The sequence below is a fragment of the Poeciliopsis prolifica genome, unplaced genomic scaffold (genome assembly GCF_027474105.1).
Source record: "Poeciliopsis prolifica strain line A6 unplaced genomic scaffold, Auburn_PproV2 SCAFFOLD013, whole genome shotgun sequence".
Taxonomy (NCBI): Eukaryota; Metazoa; Chordata; class Actinopteri; order Cyprinodontiformes; family Poeciliidae; genus Poeciliopsis; species Poeciliopsis prolifica.
Window position 1 is genome coordinate 7264089 of NW_026562388.1, and position 22744 is coordinate 7286832.

Here is a 22744-nt window from a genome sequence, read left to right on the forward strand (position 1 = left end):
TGACATGTCCACAGTGTAATTGAAATGTGGCTTTTTTATTATCACTGTTGAAAGGCAGTGCAAACCATTCTTTGGCAAAAGTACAATACAACTGTCACAATGGGTTCTAGTACGTCTTCGTTGACCACTGGGTGCTGGGACAGTGTAGGTACAGCATGTCCAGTCTTGCGGGGCAGTGCATTCCATCGACGCCTGGAAATTTTTCAAAGGGGAAAAATAAAAATGACCTAATAAACCAGATCTATTACAATGCAGACTGGTGAATGACTGCTTTGGCCCCTTGCCAAAAAATGCATTTAGTCTGTTGCTGCAGAAACAAAAACTGTAAACATACAAAAATGTGCAAGCATGTGATACCAGTGTGACTGAAGCCACCAAATCGTCTGAAACCATTAAAATACTGGTGAGTACTATTTGTTCTCAGTGACAGACGCTTGCTTCAAAAAAAAAAAAAAAAGAGGCACTTGGAAGTACAACACAATCAGACAATGCAAGCCAGTGCATGATGAATAATGAGTGGTATTTGTATATGTACAGTACATGTGTAAGGTCCAATCATGAAATTGTCCCTCCCCCATCATCACCCTCACTCCCCCTCTCATATGGCTTCTATTACAGTGGAATGAGGGTCAGAGGGATGGAGGGAGAGAGAGAGTCTGCACTCTACGAAGTGACGTCAGTTCAGACTCAAATCTTCAATATGGCAAGAAAACAAGAGCGGGGTCAGCATTCCATACACTGAAAACTGTCCTTTGAGAAAAATGAGCGAGAGAAAAACAACTAAAGGAAAGGAGAAGCTGAAGACTAAATAATGTATGCAAGCATGTCCTTGTAAAACTGGCGCACCAGAGAAACAGACCTTTGTAGTTATGAATAAAGACTGAATGTGTAAGAAAATACACCATAAGTGAATACTACCATGGTAAATTTAGCAGTACCAAAGGCTGCATCCAGATCTTTTACAACATCCATACATAGTTTCAAATATGCTAATTACATAATGTAAGGAATTCTGCAATACTATTTTTGGCTGTAGAAGTTGAGGAAAAGACATTGGGAGGAAATTCACAACTTTACAGATGTAGAAGCATGTTGGCTCAATTCAAAATGCAACGCTTGTAGATTCATTAGACATTAGATAACATGTTACGAGTGTTTTTGTTCATTTTGATGACTAAGGCTTAGAAGTAGAGATTGGTGAATGTAAAACTGTGTTTCAGTATTTTGTGCAGTTTATTTTCAGTGAAATCAAAAGTTGCAATGAAAAGTATTAAAACTTTATCACTCTTTGAAAAACCCTGGCTTCACATTGTGAAGATGGTTGACCTGACAGGTGTAAGTACTCACAAAGATGATTAGCAACAAAAGGTTGTTGCTAAACAAGCTGGCTTTTCATACAGGGCTGTGTCCAAGAATATTATTTGAACATTGGGTGGAAGAAAAAAATATGATAGGAAAAGATGCATGGACTTAAGGTAACGTATTCCTTGTTCAAAGCCACTGCAGAACCAGTAACAAAGTCAAAAGCTCAATGACCTTGATACAGTATCAATGTCATTGATTAGCCTGCTGACAATTCTGATTTAAATCCCAAAGAGATCCATGACATTCTCAAGCAGGAAGATGAGACACCAGATCTCAAAACGCAAACAATTTGAAGGTCACTCTGAAAGCAACTTGGGCTTCCTAAACTCCTCGGTAGAACCACAATTTGATCTCCTCCATACCACACCACGTTGCACGAAAATTCATGCAACATGAGTCCCAGCCATGTACTGAATGCATACACTGAACATCAAAATCAGGTAAGATTCTATTTTTCCAAGGAACAGCATTTTGGGTTTTTACTACCCTGTGATCATAAACATGAACAGAGATAAATGCTTCTGATGTCCCTACTGATATAAATGTACTTTTTGATGCTAATCTAAATGATTGAGACAGACCCGTAGACGTGAAGAGGACAGTGCTGCAGGAGTTGAGTCGGGTTTCCTCCACAGAGAAGTGCCTCCCTGCACCACCTCACCTGAGGCCCAAGAGAGATGAAAAAGCTATCCCACGGACAGAAGAGCAGGTATCAGTAGACATGTTTCTTTTGCGTTACAAAAATTTTTGCAGGGCTTCACATTATTTTCACATGTAAGCATTTACATAGAAAAAAAGGGTAAAAAGCAACAATATGAAGCACCAGAAAATAAAAAGACAATTATTCAATAAAAGTCCTTGAATAAAATATCCACTCAAGTCTGATGTATCAATAAAAGACATACAGTATTGCGTGTATATAGGTGGCTTTGTATACAAACGATAATACTTTAAGGTTCGTATTTAGAGATTATCTTGGAGTAAAAACAAGGAAATAGCACCAGTTTTTCGGTATCTCTAACCTGAGAAAATTTTTTGAGAACACTGCTGCCTTTCCATCCACTTCTTATTCCTGCTTGTCAATGGCAGCTGGTCCTGCATTTTCCCATTGAGAGCAAACAGCACCTCAGTGCCAGAGAATAGCTTTTCTCCATCCTCTTTATATAATCCATTTATCTATTCATTGCTGCAGAAGTAAATCCATGGAGTGCCTGTTGACTTATTGCTGAACAATTTCAAACTGAACGCCGGACAAATTTGAAAACAAGAAAAAAAAATAAAAAATTGCTCCCCTGATTTAAAAAAACTGAGAGGCTGTGGGGTTTGTCGAGATCAACCGTGGCTATGAGTCAGTCCCATGTCCTCTCTTGATTTGTCTGACTTTCTGTGGGTTTCAGACACTGGATTGTCAGGGTGTGAGGTTGTCGGGGAGGGTCCTGAAAGTTACTTGTGGTAGGTGTCAGCTTTTTGCCTCTTGTCGTCATCTTCCTCCTGGAGGCACACAGGGCAGCAGGCACCTTTTAGCTTGATGGGCTGTTTGCACTCCGCAGCTGGACACGACTCGACGAAGCAGGTCACCTGGGCATCCTGAGTGGAGGGGATAGTAATGAAATAGTAAGAAATGTAAAAAAAAATAAAATAAATAAATCTGAAAAAAATTATTGCAATCAAATGTTTGCACATCACCTGATAAGTACATAGAGTCCAATTTATTATCAGTGTAAACCCAGTTGTTCAGTTAAGAGTGTGCATCACTCTGACCATGACATCCTCATTGTGACATAAGAAAGTGGCAGCATCATGCTGTGGAGGAATCACTCAGAGTCTGTGGGAAGATGAATTATGCTAACTGACAGGCAACCCTGGAACCTGGAAGAGATTTCAGTTTGGTGGAGGTTCACCTCCCACCTTCCAGTGGGACTGCAATGCCATGATCTTTTTCAATTCTGTGATTATTTTTGGTCCTGTCATGCAAAATGTTCCATATTACAATTCTTATTTGTATTTCATCTTTCGCTTTTCTTTTTAAAGCTGTCTATTCTCTACTTTGTTTCCCTTTAGGTTTGTTTATAGTACTCATTTTCCTTCAGTTTCCTCCACATGTTTCCCTCATAGTCCCATCTGCGTTCACACGACCAATCAACCTCAAGCCTCTCACTTTCTGCAGTTGGGTCGTCGTTAACCATCAAACAAGACAAAAAAAAGCCTGAAACAAACAACAAGAGCTGCAATAGTATGGTTTAGATGACAGCACAACCATGTGATGGGAATGGGACAGTCAAAGTAGAAACCTAAATACAGCTGAAAATTTGAGGCATGACTTGGAAATGTATACTCATAGACACTCTCCATCTAATTAGACTGACCTTCAGCTGTAAAGAATGGGTAAACATCTCAGTCTCTACATGGGGAAAGCTGGTAGAGACATGCTCCAAAAGATTTCAAGCTGTAATCAGGGCAAAGGGTGTGTTTTCTGAGGATTGACTCGGCTCGACTTTTAAGATTCCCCATTTGTGAACATGAAACAAAACATTAACATCAAAAGGTTTTACTCAAGAGTAACAGTTTGCTTTGCCTTTTGGGGGTAATCCTGAAAACCCTCCAATTACACAAAACTATATGGGAAAATGAAATGGAGAAGAGACTTACTGGTGTGTTCGTCAGCTGTGTAATGCAAAAAATGAACTGAAAAGACGAAACTATAAAGAGATCAGTAGCAGTAAGATTTATCATGAGAGAGGCGTATTACAGGTATGTGAAGTTACGGTCAGCTGGAAACAGACAAGGACTGAAAGAAGGAAACGTGGCAAGAGAGTGTGCACCGGTCCCAGGAAAGTGCAAGAGGCAGACGGTGCTTTAAAATAGGATAGACATCCCATCCTCTGTGTTTCTCACAGAGGAACACCCTGTAACAGGATCTGGTTGAGTTCCTGGCAGTGTGGGGTATGTTCTGCCTGCTGCCCATCAGTGTACACCTACTCTGCATTCACACGTCGAGCACAAGTCCTTTCGCCAGCGCTCTCCATCTGTCCGCTCACGCCCCTCGCCGTCTATGCAGGTGGACTTGTGTAGACGAGCTTCCAGTTTCTTAATCTGCAAAAACACAAAAGACAGCTGTAGTTTGCTAACGTGTCAAATTCTTGGGGGAAAAAAATGAAAGTAAATGAAAACCTGCAACTAATGGATAAAACGCTCTCGTGCATCAGAACAGATTTTCTTTGCAGACAGCAAAAGTGAACAAATGTCGGCTGTAGGAAAATGTATGACCCCTTTCTGCCGGTCATTCCAGTAAATGCAGTGTCATAGCCAATTCAGAATTGGCTATGCAATCCACAGGCATATTGTTTTCATGTGTAACCTTTTAATAATCCCATCGGGGTAATAAAAGACAGAGTTTCTTTCTTCTGGAGGTTTCAGAGGTTTAAAATGAGGCAAAAGGCAACACAAACATGACATCTGCAGTTAAAAATCTGACAGATTTATAAAATAGTCATAGCAGAACTATTACTGGAAAATACTTAGTAAAGTCAGTTAAAATCTGTTACCATACTTGCTGTCCCAGATAAAGACTCAAAGTTGAGGTTGTCTTGTGACATATGTGTAGAATTAGAGTCTATATCCTCATCACTTCATTTTAGTTCAGGCATTATTTAAGTTATTTTTCATGTTAGATTTTTTCTTTTGCTTGTATCAGCAGGACAGGAAAGATGAACATTTCAGATAATATTAATTGTGTTTTTCATGTAAGATTTTACTGCCTTTTATGCTTTCATTAACAGGATAAAGAGTGCAAATCAGTAAGTCAGGAAGAAAAGCTTAATGTTTTAATGCTTGATTGTCATGAGTGATTATAAGCAAAAGCTGTTGAGCTCTTGTTGGATTTTCTGCATTAAAGAGGCTTGTTGCATTTATTGCCATATTGAAAACTCAAATAGTGTCAGTGTGTGTCCAAACACACCTGTTTCCTTAAGCTTGTGATGGTCTTCTGCATGTCTGAGACAAACTCCTGGAAGTCACCAACTGAAGGTTCACTATTCAACTTGGAGTTCAAAGTGGCATTTGATAGACTGTTTTGAGCTTCTTCCAGAGGGCTGGAAAGACGATCGTGAACACATTAAAATGTTTTAATCTCACATGGGTTATCCATATCAGTGGTGTTCTGGCTATGATCGAAAACTATTCAATGAAGAAGATTCAGTGTTTGCTACCTTGTGTCCTGAATACTGCTGTCATGTTTCTCCTCCTTGTAGCTGTGCTCTGCTGATCTTCGTCCCCTGAAGTGGTATGACAAGGCATTGAACTGACCCTTGGTTCTGCAGTCTGATGGGGAACAGGTTCAACAAGCAATCAGAAACTGAACAGACAAGTCCAGTTTTTTGATTCCATTTATGCACCAATATGCAATCCATTATAAGTAATATAATCCTCATTGGGCCCCAAACCAAACATAATCAAAGAAACTGCATAAAATTGGTTTTTGCTGGTCTTGCCTTCACAGCAATCCTGCCACATTCGCAAGTCGATCTGAGGAACATCATCACAGCTTCCGTATCCGTGGGGCAGGTCGGCCACTGCGAACACGTCCCGCTGGACCCGGGTGATGTTGTCTCCATTGTCACACACAACTCGAGCTAAGGACGCTTGCTTAAGCTGTGTTAGCTGTGCAGGAGTGAACACACCTGGGTTTTCATACCAAAACCTAATTGAGACCCAAAGACATGATGTGGGACATGACGAAAATAATGAAGAAAATTCTGGTCATATTTCAGTATATATGGCGATGTGTGCATGATCCTTCCTTACCGGTCTCCATCTCGGACATGCTTGAATTGCGTTGCGAGCAGACACATGAGGGTGGGGCCCAGTCTACTGCCAGGGACCAGATCTTCAGCCATCAGGGCTGGGAACAAGTCAATGTTCAGAGGTGTACCGTATAGCCTGTCATACAGAGAAAGCCACGAATGTCTTTATTATTATTTTGCGATAGTTTCCTAAACAAATGTCAAACCATCTTCCTGTCACTCAGAAGCTCTTAGTCAATAAATATTCCAAATATTTAGCATAACATAAAATATGTAACAATAAAAAGCAGCAGTTAGTTCACAGTTACCTTCGTAGTTTTTCTCTGACATCAGGGTTTTTGATTTCATTCTTCAGGTCATCAAAAGTCTGAGCTGAGGTCAGGTTGCAAAAGGTCCTGTAGTCATTGTATGGTGGTATACCATGATCCCTTCCTCTCTGAACATTCATGGCAGCCAGATCCAGTGCCACAGCATGGGCCATGGAAAATAACTTCTCAGTCAGCTCAGTGTTCAGCAGTTGGGTGGAAACGCGCATTTTGCCAGCAACACCAAACAGTCCACGAAGGAGCGGGTCGATGCCTCCCTCATTTACGATGCGGAAAGGAGAGAAGAAGGCCCGGTGCAGTGAGATGTGACCCTGGGTGATGGGTTCAAAGTGCTCATTTAACCTGTAGAGTATTGGGTTGATGAGGGTATGTCCAAAGCGGAAAGCTGCTGTGGCGAACGAATTGAAGATGCCAGCGTTAACATTGGGGTCATAACCGGTGTATGGCCCTAAAATCCTCATGCCTGCTTCACCGAGTATCTAAAAAACAAAAAAAACATATTATCTTGTCAGAGTCATCTGACTGGTTACCAAGGAAATACAGAGATAACCATAAACATGATGAAATGTCAAAATAAACCTTAAGGTCAGAGCAATTACCTTTGGTAACCAATGATTGTAGGTGATGTGTTGCATCTGGGCCCCCACTATTTTTCTGGTCTCGTGGTAGATGGTGTCGCCGTCCCAGTGGGGATTCAGTCTCAGCAGTTCTGTAGCGATGCGGTTGTGCTCCCTGAACCACACAGTGTGCATAGAAGTCAAGGCAAGTTGTTCATTGGCACGGTGATCTCCGGCCAAGAAGCAAGGGATTGGACTCTCGTTCTCATCCCTCATGCACTCAGTCGGCGGTCCTGTGGCAAATGGAAGAAGCGCCTTCCCTGTTCGTTGTATGATGCCTTGACGAAGAAGCCCCCTGTGGCTGGCCATGTCGCGAATCTGCTCTGATTCATGTCGTGAGCTGCCATAGACATTGGAGGCGTCAATGTAGGAGGTGATCTGGTTGATCTGTTCTCTGGGATAAACACTATTCATGAGCAGAGACGTCATCCCGCTACCGCACACTGGGCTGGAACGGACAAAGAACATGCAGCGAGCACCGCTTCGCAGCTGCCGCTGGTCATTGGGTGGGAACTGGATTGGAAAGCATGGCGGGTCATTCGTGCAGACCTGAGCACACAGCTGGCCATCAGAAAACCGAGCCTGACTCAGGGCCACTACTGTGGAGTCCAAGTCGTGGTCCAGGAACTGACCCCACTGCATCAGCATGTGAGTGTAGCGATTATCAGGAGTGATGGTCTCTGTTCCAATCATTGCGGTGGACACCAGCCTAGGCAGGGGCAGTCGATAACCATTATGAACCCTGTCTGTGGTTCCTCTGGGCAGGTTGAAGCCATTGTCATAAACTGGCTTCAGGAGACGTTCAAACGCAGTGAGCGAGGCGCCCCACATGGGGTGTTGCAGGTTGTTGCACGTCCCATCATGGCTGCGGTACTTCTGATGGAAGCAAATGTCTGAGCAGTTATTGTTGCGGCGATGGGCTGTGCAGCCAGAGAGATTTGCAATCATTTCCAGAAACCGGGGCGATACCAGATCGTTGTAGCGAAATGCTGCAAAAACACAAAAATAAATTCACTAAGGAGAGAGGCTAAATGGTAAAAGGTTGCCCAACAAAAATATTTCTGCTTGCTACTGAGAATAATGTGGTTGTATGTTTGGTTAGAAAAGATTCTAGTGAGCAAAGATTTTCTAACTATAATTCAACAACTGATAATTGAGAAGTACATTAATCTCTCAGGCCAATATTACTGTACAATGTCATACATACATTTTGAATGACATTGGTCTGATGATTGAAATATATCGTAACACATGATGTATTTCCCATCACGTTATTACATCATGTGTTATGTTCTCTAAAATGTCTCCCAGTCTCATGTGTTGAAAGTCAGAAAATCCAACAATTTAAGTTGTACTAATGTTTTTAACTTCTGTGGCTGGGACGAATGTAAGATCAGCCAGATGGATGGACAGACAGAATAATTTTGAGTTAGTTCTCTATTGAAGAAAGAACTAACCCAAGCTCAAGGAGAGATTTCCTGCATATATGATATATCATTTCCTGCATAGTACACAGACAGTATTGGACATTGTCTGTGCACTTTTGTAAAAGAAAAATAGGAAAAATTATATTGCTGAACCAAAGGATGAGGCCAAAGCAGAAGAAAATTACTGATTTGTTTCTGGTGAAATTATTGAATTAAATTAGTCTGGAGTCATCATCTTACACTTAAAGCATTGAGTATCTTTTATCATTACCATTTCCATAATGAGCTATTATTTATATGCTTTTCTGAAAGAAAATAATGTACATATGCTTGCCCAGGAAATGTATTACACCCCCCCCCCACCCCCCTCCCAAAACAATCAACATAATACATGCTTTGTTTCACTGCATTTCACCTTTGACTCTGTTCTCTAAAATGTATTCCTCTCGGGAATACATACATTCTGGATGTTTTTGCTCTCAGGCACACACTAATGAGAGCAGAGTAACAACAATTTAGATATTTATGTGGTAAACAGTCACTTACCGCCCTGCTCCACCCAAGTCTCCCCACACACACCCACATATACACGCGCTCAATTAAATGTGCAACACATCATGTTAAAACTGTAATTACTGCAGAGCACTGGACAAAGTTTAAGTGTTTCACACCATGTCATGGGCCCAATAAACCAGTTTAAAGGCTGCTTGTCAACTGCTCCATAGTTATGACACGCTCAGGTTCAATTATTGAGGAAGTAGAGATGGAAAGCTGTGACAGAGTCAATTGTTGCTCACAATAACAAAAAGTCACAGTCAGGGGAGAAGAGGAAATTAGGTTCAAGACAAACATGAGACTGAATGGAAATGTTTTACTTACCAAAAACACAGCTTCACTGCTTTGCAAAAGTTTGTAAAGCTCTTGAATTCTTCTACATTACAACACAAATCTTCTTTGTGTTTTATGTAACTGACAACACAAGTAGAATAAAGTGGAAGGATATACATGCATTTCAAATTATTTTTTTTACAAAGGAAGTACTCTCTCTGGCATACAGAAACAACTTCTATGAAGCAGTGATGAAGTTTACAATCAGCCTTACCGGTACCGTTGGTGTCCACCATGAGACCCTGGTTGACGTGGTTTTGGATGAGCAGAAGAGTCTGCTCAAAGATCTCCCCAGCACGGGCCTGCTCCACCGTGTAGGGATCACGAGGATATCGGAAAAGGGCAAGCAGCTCTCCTGGAGTACGAGGCTGACTGGAGAGGAGGAGCACAAAGATTGTGGGGAAGGCAGGAGATGAGAAGCATGTATGAAAACAAAAAACAGAATAGATGAGAAATATATCTTCTCCTAAAACTTTTCAGACAGCGCTTGTTTTAGTTTCTCTTTTGAAGCATTTCAAAAAGAGGAATCCAAACAAAACCTACATGCGAGTCACTTCACTAAGCTTTTAAAAAAAACATTCACTGAGTTTCTGCTCATCAAAAGTGGATATTGGTGTTAATATAAAATTTTTTGGAGCTCCTTTAACTCAACCCATCTGCCAAAACACAGGCCTCTGGTAGAGGACCAGAGCTCAGAGGATAAGAACCACCCGCAGTGGTTGAGAGGGGATTTTTTTAATTTATATATAGTACAACAATTCAAATTTGAATTGGTGCTTGACTGCAGTCTTTCAAGGGCAGACATAATTTAAAAGGGTTGGGGCATATAAATTTGATATTAAGGACTAAATTTATAGTCGTGTATATAATTGGAGCTACAAAAATCTAAAAATTGGGGTTTTGCTGTAGATATTTGGAAGTGGGAATCCAATATTTACTATTAATATGTTTGTAATAAAAAAGAAAGTCAACATTGTAAATGTTCTGTATCATGTTGTTTAAATTGTTGTAGTGTCCTAAAATATGGCTAACAAATTATTTGATAACTGAATAAATACATTTTTAAAAAAAAAATCTATCAATGGTTTACGTTTTTGGGTAGCAGTGTGGACCACTGTTGAAATTACGAGAATCTGTCTTGTGTTTCACAGCAACCTATGTTGTTGAGTCAGACAAAGAAGCAGCACTCGCTCCTCATCCCCGCTGGAATTCCTTTTTGTTTCCAGACGACTGACTCAGCCGATGGGAAAGCTGCGTCCTATTCTGTGATTGTAATTTAACAAAGCTGGAAATCCCCCTCATCGCAACAACAGCTATAGCTATGCTGTGTACCGGAGTGAATTTATCATTTTCATGTGTGTATGTTTGTGTGTGCGCACGCCTGGGTGGGCAGGAGTGTGCATATGAGCATGCCAAGAAAAGCGCAACTGCTAACCACATCATCCAACAGGATGGAAACTTCTAAAAGGTGAACTGAGGTAATCTCCATTCCTCACAGTGACAGATTTCAATGCCTCTGTTATCACCTTTTGACTCTAGTAAGAGCTTCACACAGACAGGAAGGAAAACAAATAAGAGACAAGTTCAAGTAAGACAAAGAAAAGCAATAAAATAGAAATTTATTTCTAGACAGATATGCCTGATGGAGGCATTTGCAAACGAGATGATCTTGAGATCCCCGATCCATGAAGCAACATTTAAGTCATCCATCAACATGGAAGACTTGAGTTTAATTTTACATGCTCAGTTTTTATGCAAAAAAGTCAAGTGCCAACATGAACCGGGGCAAACTTTTGTTTTACACCCCACAATCATGTTGGCCTGCATCAGCTGTGCGTGTGACTGTGTGCTTCATCAGTTGGCCTTCATCGACCTCAATGTCTAAAGCACAGCTAAAAACTTTTTCATCTTTCAATAGAAACAAGTTCTAAACTAACACTGCGATGACTGGAAAATGCAGCTGTGCTGTCATGTTTCGATGGTGGTGGGTTACATTTTCTGAGATTCTTTGGATAAGATCCGTGTGATGGTGGAACTTTTGGTACATTAATATTACCTTCTGATTTATTCTGAAATGTCAATGACAATTAGAGAAGCAGAAATCTTGAAAGCAGCTAATGCAAGAATTCTCAGGACATTTTCAATTGAATATCAGGCACCCTGATTGTATTCTAAAAAGGTATTATCCGTTAGGCTTAGAAAAACAAAAACTTGTATAAATCATGTTTTTTTTCCCATAAGTCATGCAGAGAACAATAAAATCATGTGAAAGTCATATCAGATCAGACCAAAACTGAACTGTTTGAAATGGAAACAAAACACCGTCTGGCACAAAACTAACACTGCAGATCGTCCTGAACACATGAACTACATTGTGAGGCATGTGGGTGGTAGCATTATGCTGTGGGGAGGCATTTCTTGGAAGGGAGAGCAGTTCAAAGTCAAGATGAGATAACCCTGAAACATGCAGCCAGAGTTCCAATAAAACAGAAGCCCATGTTTAAGCCTACAAATACAACAAACTTTTCAGATTTGTACTCATCTATAATATTTGAAAACAATATATAGTTTTCATTCTTCTTCACTATTATGTCCTTTTTTTTGTTGGTCTGTCACATAAAATTCACATGCTGTGCTTTGATTTTTGGGATTGTTAACATACCAAAATGGAAACAAGTGTGTTTGTGTGACACTGTGTGTTGCGATATGTTTGCTGTGTGAGTTCATTATGTCCTACCCGTCAAACAGACGTCTCCTTGTGGATTCAATTGCACTGTCCACAGTACGGATGGCCTGCTCTATGGATGTGCTCACAAATGTGTCTCCCTCTCGGCTGATAGCAGGCACTGACAGAAAAAAATGAACAAATTAATGTAGAATTTAAAACAGAGAGAAGAAAATATGACATAAGTATTTCTTTGTCTTCTGGTTTCTTTCTCACAAATACATTTAGAAAGTAACTTTGACTGATAAGAATGTCTTGATGCCGACTTTAAAGCTTCAGATGTATTTTTTTCTCAACACCGTCATGCTTCCATGCCTCTAAAAACCATTTCACTATGAAGAGAGAACAAAGTCCAACAAAAACTGAGCACATTGATTGACTTTATGGTTCACTAGCAAAGTACTGCAGTCTGACCTCAAGCGTTACAGCAGGGAACACAGATACACAGAACATTCTACACAGATCTGACTGGTCAGCAGCAGCCGGTGACCAGAAGACTAAAGGGCGTGGTTAAAGATTACTAACAGGAGTCACTGCTTCAACTCTGAAATTCTGTTTGTGTTACAATGGTTGTTCCATAATATACATTTAATAATTCCTTTCTCACCCACCGCGGGTGGTTCTTATCCTTAGAGCTTGGGTCCTCTACCAGAGGCCTGGGAGCTTGAGGGTTCTGCAGTATCTTGGCTGTGCCAAGAACTGCACATTTCTGGACTGAGATGTCTGATGTTGTTCCTGGGATCTGTTGTAGCCACTGCTCCAGTTTGGGGGTTACTGCCCCGAGGGCCCCGATGACCACAGGCACCACTGTGGTCTTCACCTTCCAGACCCTCTCCAGTTCTTCCCTGAGGCCCTGGTATTTCTCCAGTTTTTTGTGCTCCTTTTTTCTGATGTTGCAATCGCTTGGTATTGCTACATCTACCACAATGGCTTTCCTCTGATGTTTCTCCACTACGACAATGTCTGGTTGATATATATATATATATATATATATATATATATATATATATATATATATATATATATATATATATATATATATATATATATATATATATATATATATATTTTTTTTTTTTTTTTTTTTTTTACCTGTGACTGTAAGCACCATTCGAGCAGCCTGGTATCCAATGGGGTTCCGGGCAACACATTCGTAGCGTCCAGCATCTGCTGTGCCAACATCTTTCACCTCCAGGTAACCTTCTTCACTGATGTGGAACTTGCCGCTCTCTGTTATCTGAACACCATCCTAAAAGACAGAGCAACTGAGAAGATCAGGGATCTGATGGCTCCAAGGTCAAATACAGTCAGTCTTAAGAGCAGTGGTGGTTCTTGTGTTAATGTCTTCCTTCCCTTTCTTCTGCTGTCCCCTAACCAATCAAAACAAATGACATTATCCATTTCTTGGGGCACAACAAAAATGCAGGGCAGTGGTGCACAGGGCATGTAAAATAGGTTCCCTGTTCTCAGTGAAAACCGGGCACCAACACTCAATTAACTCCACTTCCATAAAAGCAATAGAAAACTGGTTGAAGCAAATGATGGTTGAGTCTTTTTTTTTTTTCTGGTGTTTGTGCTTGTCTAACCTTGTTCCAGGTGAGGACCGGGCGCGGCTGGCCCTGAGCACTGCAGGGAATCTGCACATCCTGACCAGACTCCACAGTCAGGTCCCTTGGAGCATTTGTGAAAACAGGCGTTACTGAATAAGTTAAAACATACACACACACACATGCAAGTTAATAATTTTGCACCACAGCCCAACATAGGAAAGTATATATTCATATATACAGAGCATTTTGCAATGGGCCACCACAAGGAAGAAAATAGGGTTTCATGGCCACAGGCCATATTAATGAAAATTGTACTTTTATTTCAGTGTGATTGTTCCAACACATGGCTTCTGTATAGCAAAAGACCTGTGAGGAGGCAATCCTGCAAATTTTTGTGTAATACATTTTTTTTTTCTTCAAGTTTCTCACCTCTTTGCTCGATGCTAAGCTGCACAGCGGTGCGGACCGTTCCCACCGTGCTCACCGCCTCACATTCATACTGGCCCTCATCGTGTGCAGCAACCCGAGTGATGCGGAGCGTACCGGAAGCCAGGATGACATGGCGGCGGTCTGAGGGAAGAGGACTTCCACCTCGAGTCCATATGATCAGTGGCGTTGGATAACCGCTTGCCTCACAGGGGAAATCCACCGTATTACCCTCCAAGACTGACTGGTCCTGTGGCGTTACCGTGAACTGGGGGGCTGCTGCATAAGAGAGAAGAATGGAAAAATATATTATATTTAATAATATTCATGTTGTAGATAGATAATGCATAAATGTAACACATTGTGGATTTTATTTTTATTTTTTTTTACAAAGTGATGCAGAACGTTTACATAATTCTTGAAAATCTGATTCCCCAAAGGAGGGAGAGATTGTGAGTTTTGGAAAAGCCTGTAAATCAATGGTTCACTCACCACCGGAGACTGTAGACCATTGTTAATCTTTGTGTCATGCTGTACTGTCAAATTTTTCACAATCTAAACTGTCTTCATCATCCCCCCCTTTACTTCTCTCATATTTCAGCAAGAGAAAAAAAACCCCACAAAAGTGCACACTCACACACACACGAACACGCACACACACACACGCACACGCGCACACAGATGACATTTTGTACAAGCCTGACTTTAATTAGCTGAAACATATGACTCACTAAAACGAAAAGGACACAACATTTCTGCAGCTGGGAGTGTTTTATTTGATTTTCAGAGCACAGCTGCGCACAAACTGTTAAGACTGCAGAAAAACTGTAATGAGCGTAATGAGAAAATCAAAATGTGAAATTCTTTGACAGTTCCCATGAGATTCACTTTCTCATCTTACTGTTCATCTCTCAGCATTGTTTGGAGCTGAACAGCAGCTGTCATACTCTGCCACCAGGGTTGTGGTCCGACACCCCGCCTTAAACACTGAGGAGCCATTATGCAGCATGTACTTTAAGCCATGTTAACAGCCATTACTACATGGAAAAACATGGTGTCATCTCAGGATTACAGGCTGCCATGCTTTCCTGTGTTATGTCGGGCCTGTAATTTCAGCTGCACACTCAATGAAATCATGTTCACAGGAGGCAATAAAGCTCCGCTACACATAAAACTGAATTGCTTATACTGCGAGGAAAAAGCCATGCAAACATAGAAGGCATTGTAATACCGAGCAATCAAGTCCATCACTTCAGCTGAGTTTGTTTTTTTAACCGGTACACAAACTTCTTAAGCCAACCATAAAAAGACATATGATTTCAATCGTTAAATTCATTTTTGTGCCTCAAAATTGAGAAGTATTGAGAAAAAAAAAAAGCATGAAAGAGAAAAAGTTAGTACAAAACATTTGAGAATGCAGCCAAAACTTTCCAAACAGTAATTGCATAATGTTTGGAATATCTAACTCAGGCATTAATGCATAACATAATGGTCAACTGAAGGGAAAGTAGTAACAACAGTGCCCACCTTCAATTGTCATTCATACAGTAAAGACTTACATGGGGATTTATTGACGAGTAGAAAAAGTGAGGAGAAATGCTCATGGATCTGGCAAGATGGATTAAAAGTACTGGTATTCTGTGGTGAGGCTGGCCAGCCAGGGTTACAAAAATTTCACAAAAAGATAAATCCACCCATTGTCAATATAGTGCCTAATTTACAGAAAGATGACTCATCAAGTTGGTCAAATTGAGGTAGACATTGTAATTTTTGGTCCTTTTTGACAAGCACAGGTACTCTGGTGTGAACACGCAATCACACCAGAGTGTGTTGCTCTGTTCACACTCAGGTTTAATCAACAATTTGCACACACTTTAGTGGTGAGTAGGTCAGTAGTGTGCTTAAGAGTGAAAGCTGTACCTCTGTTAGATTCAGTGAAATATGTGATAAATCTCTGAGAAAACCAGGTTTCTCTTTTGCATGTACACCGATGATGTTGCACTGTGTCAGAGTACTATGAGATCTGGGAACATTTTCATGTTATTCAGTGATCTGATCCTCTTAGTTTCTCACCTCTTTGCTCAATGCTGAGCTGCATAGTTGCGCGCACTGTCCCCACAGGACTCACTGCCTCACACTCATACTGGCCCTCGTCGTGGGTCGCAACACGAGTTATACGGAAGGTACCAGCAGGCAGAATCGTATGTCGTCGGTCAGAAGGAAGTACATTTCCGCCTCGAGTCCAGACAATGACCGGCTCTGGGTAACCGCTCGCCTCGCAGGGAATATCCACTGTGTTACCCTCCAAAACTGACTGGTCCTGTGGTGTGACGGTAAACTGGGGAGTCGCTGTTCAAAATAGGAGACAAAATAAAACAACATGACATTTTCATGCAGATCATTTTAACTATTAACAAAAATAAGATTTTCCAAATATTTTAAAAAATTTACAAAAACTACTCCTCTGTCAAGATGACACACCTATGTTGGGTTTAGATTGTATTGAATATTTGGAATGAATTTAAGTTTATCCCCTGTTTGTTTTTATAAGAATTGTGATTAATTAAATTTAGCTTAGTTTTTGTGAGACTGATGAATGTTTTTGTGTGAATAACACAACATTTAGGATTTATATAGTAAAAAAAAAACACAAAAAAACAAAACATTTACACTAATAGAAACCTAAATTGAAAAGCTTTACCTTGGACAATGATGCGTGCTGTAGCATGTATGGTATCCACATTATTGGAGGCGAAGCATGTGTATAGACCTCCATCCTCTCGGACAACATTCTGGATGTAAAGCCCCCCAGATGGAGTGATGTTGATGCGAGTATCACTGGGCAACGGCGTGCGGTCACCCTTCGTCCATGTGACTCTTGGCTGTGGCTGACCAGTGGCGCTGCATTCCAGGGTCACGCTCTCACCCATCAGCACCTCCGTGTTCTGGGGTTGAATGACGAAACTTGGCCGGGCTGGAAGAATAAGAGAAGAGGGAGGAGTAAAGTTGAAATGAGGATCAAGATAACTTCACTAAGCTCTACAAAGTTCATTGACATTACAAAATGTTTTCTTCTTTGCAGATGACAGAATTATGTTTTGGTAGGGCAAAGTTTTTTCTGTTCCAAATACTACAAAAATCAATAGAAATACAAATTGCAACAACCTGTTACTTAACGAAGCTAAATACCAAGCTAAATCTAGAACCAGAGAGTTTTACACTGATGAGATCCATGCTGATCCAATATTGGATCAGGTCCATGCTCTCCTGATCCAATATTGATATCGGAAATAATTGTGATATCAGCCACAATATGAGTATCAGGTAATATTGGCCTGCATTGCGCTTGAACTTTGGTACAATTTTCACATTTCAACACTCTTCAGTATTTGGGTATAAATGTTAAGCTTCTAAACTACTTAACTCCACAGTATGTAAAAACAAAACAAAACAAAAAAAAACCTCCAACTGAAGCGAAACAAAAATTAACTCAGTGTTCAAGTTGTGAAAGACAGCATAAAACATTTTAATCAACCAAAACAGTGATGTATTTGTTGTTGGCAACAACTTTAAAAGTTCTAGAAAACTGGGTTGTAAAGACCACCTTTGTGTTCATTGACTCAAAACTGAAAACAACCTGACAAATACCAAACAGTTTTCAATGTTTATTGAAAGAAAATCCAGTGGATATGTATCTTTATTTGGTCAGTGATTGCAGTGGAATGAGGAAAATATGTTTGCAGCAAAGAATATGTGGTTTACCATCACACAGACAGGAAATGCACATCAGTTCTAAGAAACGTCTGATGGACTCAGTTTCAACCAAAACATCCACAAAAATATTCTGTTATCAGTTTTTTTTGCTTCATATTTATTTATTTTTTGACACAAGAAGTCTCCATAAAGTTAAAATGTTTTTCTTTTGAAAGACACTTCTTCATCTATAGTTAAGAATTATTTAGAGATGCATTAATCAGACTTTTATTGGTAAGGAGATTTATGCCTGGCAATTGTAGATGTCCTCCTTAAAAAACATTTTTTTAAATGCACAGAATTTATGTCTTGATTCAATCTTAAGTATTGGCTTGGGGTCCAAGTCACAGCTTTTAAAAGTGATGTTTGCAAATATTCTCTACCAGAACCCAACTCCTGATACCATTTGTTGATGTACTGTTTAAAAATCCCATCCTACCTTTATGTGGACAACCTGGATTTAATGCAGCTTGTTAATCAAATCTGTTTTTTTGCTTCTAAATCAAGCCTTCTTCACTTTTCTAAATTACATTCATAGGACAGGGACCGGGGCAGGGACATCGGTTTCCAGTTTGTCTATGTCATTTGACTTTCTTCGCTCACTTTACTCTTGATAGAGGACAGAGAAGAGCTTGTTGTTGGTTTTTTTATATACCCATTTTCAAAATATGCCTCTGTTAGGTAAATTTGGTAACATAATTAACCAGAATATGCTACAATCAAATGGTCAACAAGTCATATCAAAGTAACCATGCCGACATTAGCCAGATTTTCCAACACAAACTCACATCCCTGCGTTATACTGGAGTTTGTTTGATGTAATTACTCTCCAATGAGCCTGTATTCAACTTCTATGAGAATATGCAGGAAACTGCATAACAAGCTGATAGAGAAAGGAAAGTAGTGCACTTACAGGGGGCTCCAAAGTATCTAAGAGTGACCTCTGAAGTCTTGACTTCCCCAGCTACATTCTTGGCCATGCACTGGTAAACTCCCTGGTCAGTCTCTCTGGTGTCTTGAATCATCAATGTCCCATCTTCCAGGAGGTTCAGACGATTGTCATCTCGCATATTTAAAGCATTGCTGCAAACAAACAAAACAAAAAACATGCAAATATGGTTTGCTCTAAATGGTTGGATAGTTTTAGACTGTATTTTTTTGTGTTCTTGTAATGTTATTTGATTTACAAAAATATTCCCAAAAAGAATCTGTTATTCTCAATGGAACAAAATATAAAAGAGAGTTGAGGGAAGTGAAAGATATCAAGTATTGGATATGGTAAACATAACTTACAACGTGTGTTAATTCTTTGATATAAACATCTAAATAATCTGGTCATCATCAATTTGCAGAGTTATTTACTTTCAGTTTCAGTTGTACATTATTGTTCGAAACAAAAACGTAGCCAATGAACAACATTTACAGAGGCCATATTTTTCTTTGTCCTGAGTTTTATTCCCAACTGCAGCCTGTTTGTTGAATGTCTCCTTTTTCTTCTCATCCTTCTGCCAAGCTAAAAGTGCAATAAAATCTTAGACAAGTAGACAACAGAAAGGTTTGTGAGAAACAAACAAACATTTCAACATTCCAATAATCCATAAAAAATACATTAATCACTATGACAGAATATATTTTTTTTTAAATGTAGTTGCATGTTAGTTTTCTAAAACTAACATGTATAATTGATCTCAGTTCCTTTAATTGATCTTTTTAAGGTTTGGATAAATCTTACTTGTTCCTGAGCCAGATAATCTGAGGTTTGGGGTTTCCCTCAGCCCTACAGGTGAAGTAAACAGTGTTTCCTGATGTGACATCGACATCCCGGGGCTCTGAGGTGATCCTTGGTACCTCTGCAACGACAAAATTCAATAAGAAAAATTAATGACAATTACACAAATCAAAGTCCATGCTTTGAATGTAACTTGACTTCACATTTTTGTTAACCTAATAATACAGTGATATACAGAAAAGTTCAGTCAGTTTAATGGCTTTAAACTGCACAGGTCTTGTGTCTCCGAACCAAAACAAAAAAGTTGGCGTGGGTGTGTTTGTGCTGATATCCTGTGTTGGGTTTTCTTCATATATATAAATCTGCAGTCCAGCCAAACATCTCCACTCTACGTTCTCCCATCTGAAGGACATTGTGCTCACAGTTGTGTGGAGTTCAGGTCTTTTCTTGCCATTTTCTTCATTTTCTAAGAATAATTCCTATGTGCAGATTGACAAACCCAAATTGTTTGGAAACAGCCTCATAGCCATTCATAGGGTGAAGGGCAGGAACAACCGCATCCCCAGAAAGATTGCTGATATTGTGTCAACAGGAGATAATGTATCTCATATTAATTTTCCATAACAACATATGGTAAGCTTATTTCTTACCACAACTGTCCCGAGCCTCTGTTGAACCAGATCTGTTGGAAGAATCGCTAATTCAGAGGCCAAATTCCAGAAGTTTCTGACAGGATGTACTTCCTGTACTCAGTGGTGATCTGGATTAATGGTCACCACAAGCATGTGAAATCTAAGACACACAGAAGCAACAAACAAGAACATTTCCCATGTCCCAATGGGAGATTCAGTTCCCTGTGGGAGCTGAGCAGACACTTTCACAGCGTCTGCTCACCAATTCAGATCACAAGCAACTCCTTTAAGTAGTTTCCTCCAAAGTTCTCACACAAACAACCACTGTGATGACGACAGTTTTGCATCCACCAATGGATAGGTCAGTAGGTCAATCAATGCACAAACACCGTAAATACTGAACTCCAAAGGGATGGAAGTTGGACTGCACCTCTTACTAGACAGCATACCACCCTGCTTACATGGTCTGAAGTGGACCGTGAAGGAACTGACTGATGGAGAGAAGTGTAGAATGACTTTCACCATGTTTTCAGGAAGACATTCTTTTGATGGATGTGAGGGAGAGGGAGGGCTACAGTGGGCAGGAGTGGGCATGTTAAGGCCATTAAAGTTATTTGCTGTGATTAAACTGTGGTTAAGATACAGTTGCCTGGTTCAGACTGAGGGATTTAGAGGGAGCTGGAGAAAATACAGGTTTATAACAAGTGGATTTAGTTCTGGAGCCTGCATGGAATCAGACTAAATAAGGACTTTTCTTTTCCACTTTTATTGCATAGAAGTGTGAATAAACTTACTGTTATTATCTCATCCAAAACAGACAAATTAGAAAACAGATCACTAACCATCCAATAGCTTGCTATACTTCCATTGTCAATTCTAGAAAGAACAGAACATCAAAAACATTTAGTATTCTGCAAATTAGCACTTAATATTCATTGATGTGAGAGTTATTTCTTGTCTTTGCTTAGGTTTGAGAATTAAGATAAAATAGAAAATAAATGGTAGAGATTATTATTAGATAACTTCAATGTATAGTAAGTTAGCAACAGTATAAATAATTATTGCTTTTACATAAAAGCAAAAACCATCCCTACTCAACAAATAATTTGACATTCCTTTTGTAAGTGTAAAACTTAAGCAAGTTGATTGAAAGGTTCAAATGAAAGAGCTTGTCTAATGCCTAGATTGCAGTACAGCTAGAAGTAGTGGGACTTCTGTCACAAGTATGAATGCAGATGTTTGTCTATGTCAAGGGTTTCTACACATTTTCCAATTCAGACTGACTTCTTCAGAATTTAATTAATTAAATATTTTTGATGTCTTTATAACATTTTGATATGTTTCCATTTCTTTCTTTGACAAACTTAAAAAAAAAATACCTATGCACAGTCCATGTTTTTTCAAACTTCTCATGACCTAGTAGGAACATTGCATACGCTTATTAAATTTAATTTTTGTGCTGCAAATATCCTTTATACTTAAGAAACAAAATAAGATAAACTCTTATCCCCTCTCAGTGATAAAGTAAACATATGCTTGTTGTTGCAGTGACCACAGGTTGACATTTCCTCCAGCTGGGTAGATTTTTCCAGGAGCAAAACAGCTGCAGAGCTAAGACAAAGAACAGAAACGTACACCCGTAGGTGTATGTTTCTGCAGTGTGTGCATAGATTATGCAGTTTATACATGACTCAACACAGGTGCTGCTAGCAGGAAGGAAGGCTAAGCTATTGTCTGTATGTACTAAACAATTACTTTAGTAAATGTTAAAGAAAGATAAAAACAAATTGGACGGAAGTTGCAATGAAATTTTGCATGAGAAGTTGAGTTAGCTTAGACCCAATACATTTCTGTGGACCAGCGGTATTCGGTCCCCAAAAGCACCAGTGCTTACATAAACTGTAAATATTTTTACATCTCTGTTTGTATACATGACTTTATTGACCAGATTAACTTTTTTTCTTCTCAGTTTCAAAATTAAGCAAGCACCATTTTATTGACCTCTACTGGCACTCTTTCTCTCCCGCCTTTGCAAATCCAGATATTTATTTTTCATTTTGTAAAAATACACTGAATTCTGTGGTTGTACCATAATAAAATGTCATGAAGTTCAAAGACTATGGATACTTTTTCCCAGGTGTTACAAAATTCCACTGAGGTGAAAACATTAATGCCACAAAGGGCTAATAGCTGGTTTGAAGAAGCAACATTAAGAGACTTTTAAAACAATCAAAATAAAGTATTTATATTTTCTTCTGTCTGTACCGCAATTGAGCTCCTCAGCAGTGAGGGTGGCCACTGATCGGCCCTGTAGTCGACTGGGATGCTCGCAGGTGGCAGCAGCCTGGGCGTTTCCTGACTCGGCGTACTGCTTCAGCAGGTCGGCCAGCCACAGCAGCTCACAGTCACAGCTTAAAGCGTTAGAGTCCAGCCGCCTACAAACATGGACACAAGCAAAGAGCAAATCAGAAGACGTAAAAATGGTCCCTGGAAACATCACAGAT

General features: G+C 39.8%; 1 protein-coding gene across 4 annotated transcripts in view; it reads right to left on the reverse strand.

Annotated features, from left to right (window-relative positions):
- The window catches only part of LOC129365226 (peroxidasin), a 41678-nt gene continuing 18934 nt past the window's right edge, over nt 1-22744 (reverse strand). For 3 of the 4 annotated variants that reach the window (XM_055038296.1, XM_055038295.1, XM_055038297.1), the window contains 18 exons: nt 22506-22675; nt 19612-19729; nt 18793-18962; nt 16828-17100; nt 16200-16475; nt 14130-14405; nt 13737-13849; nt 13243-13399; nt 12163-12271; nt 9640-9797; nt 7093-8099; nt 6476-6972; nt 6169-6303; nt 5856-6064; nt 5574-5685; nt 5324-5456; nt 4345-4458; nt 1-2952 (listed from right to left, as the gene is read on the reverse strand). In XM_055038296.1, the coding sequence (XP_054894271.1) occupies nt 2809-2952; nt 4345-4458; nt 5324-5456; nt 5574-5685; nt 5856-6064; nt 6169-6303; nt 6476-6972; nt 7093-8099; nt 9640-9797; nt 12163-12271; nt 13243-13399; nt 13737-13849; nt 14130-14405; nt 16200-16475; nt 16828-17100; nt 18793-18962; nt 19612-19729; nt 22506-22675 (4171 nt within the window). In that variant the 3' untranslated portion in view covers nt 1-2808. Of the gene's footprint in view, nt 2953-4344; nt 4459-5323; nt 5457-5573; nt 5686-5855; nt 6065-6168; nt 6304-6475; nt 6973-7092; nt 8100-9639; nt 9798-12162; nt 12272-13242; nt 13400-13736; nt 13850-14129; nt 14406-16199; nt 16476-16827; nt 17101-18792; nt 18963-19611; nt 19730-22505; nt 22676-22744 lie in introns of those variants that run through there. The other variant, XM_055038298.1, reaches the window with a different exon arrangement.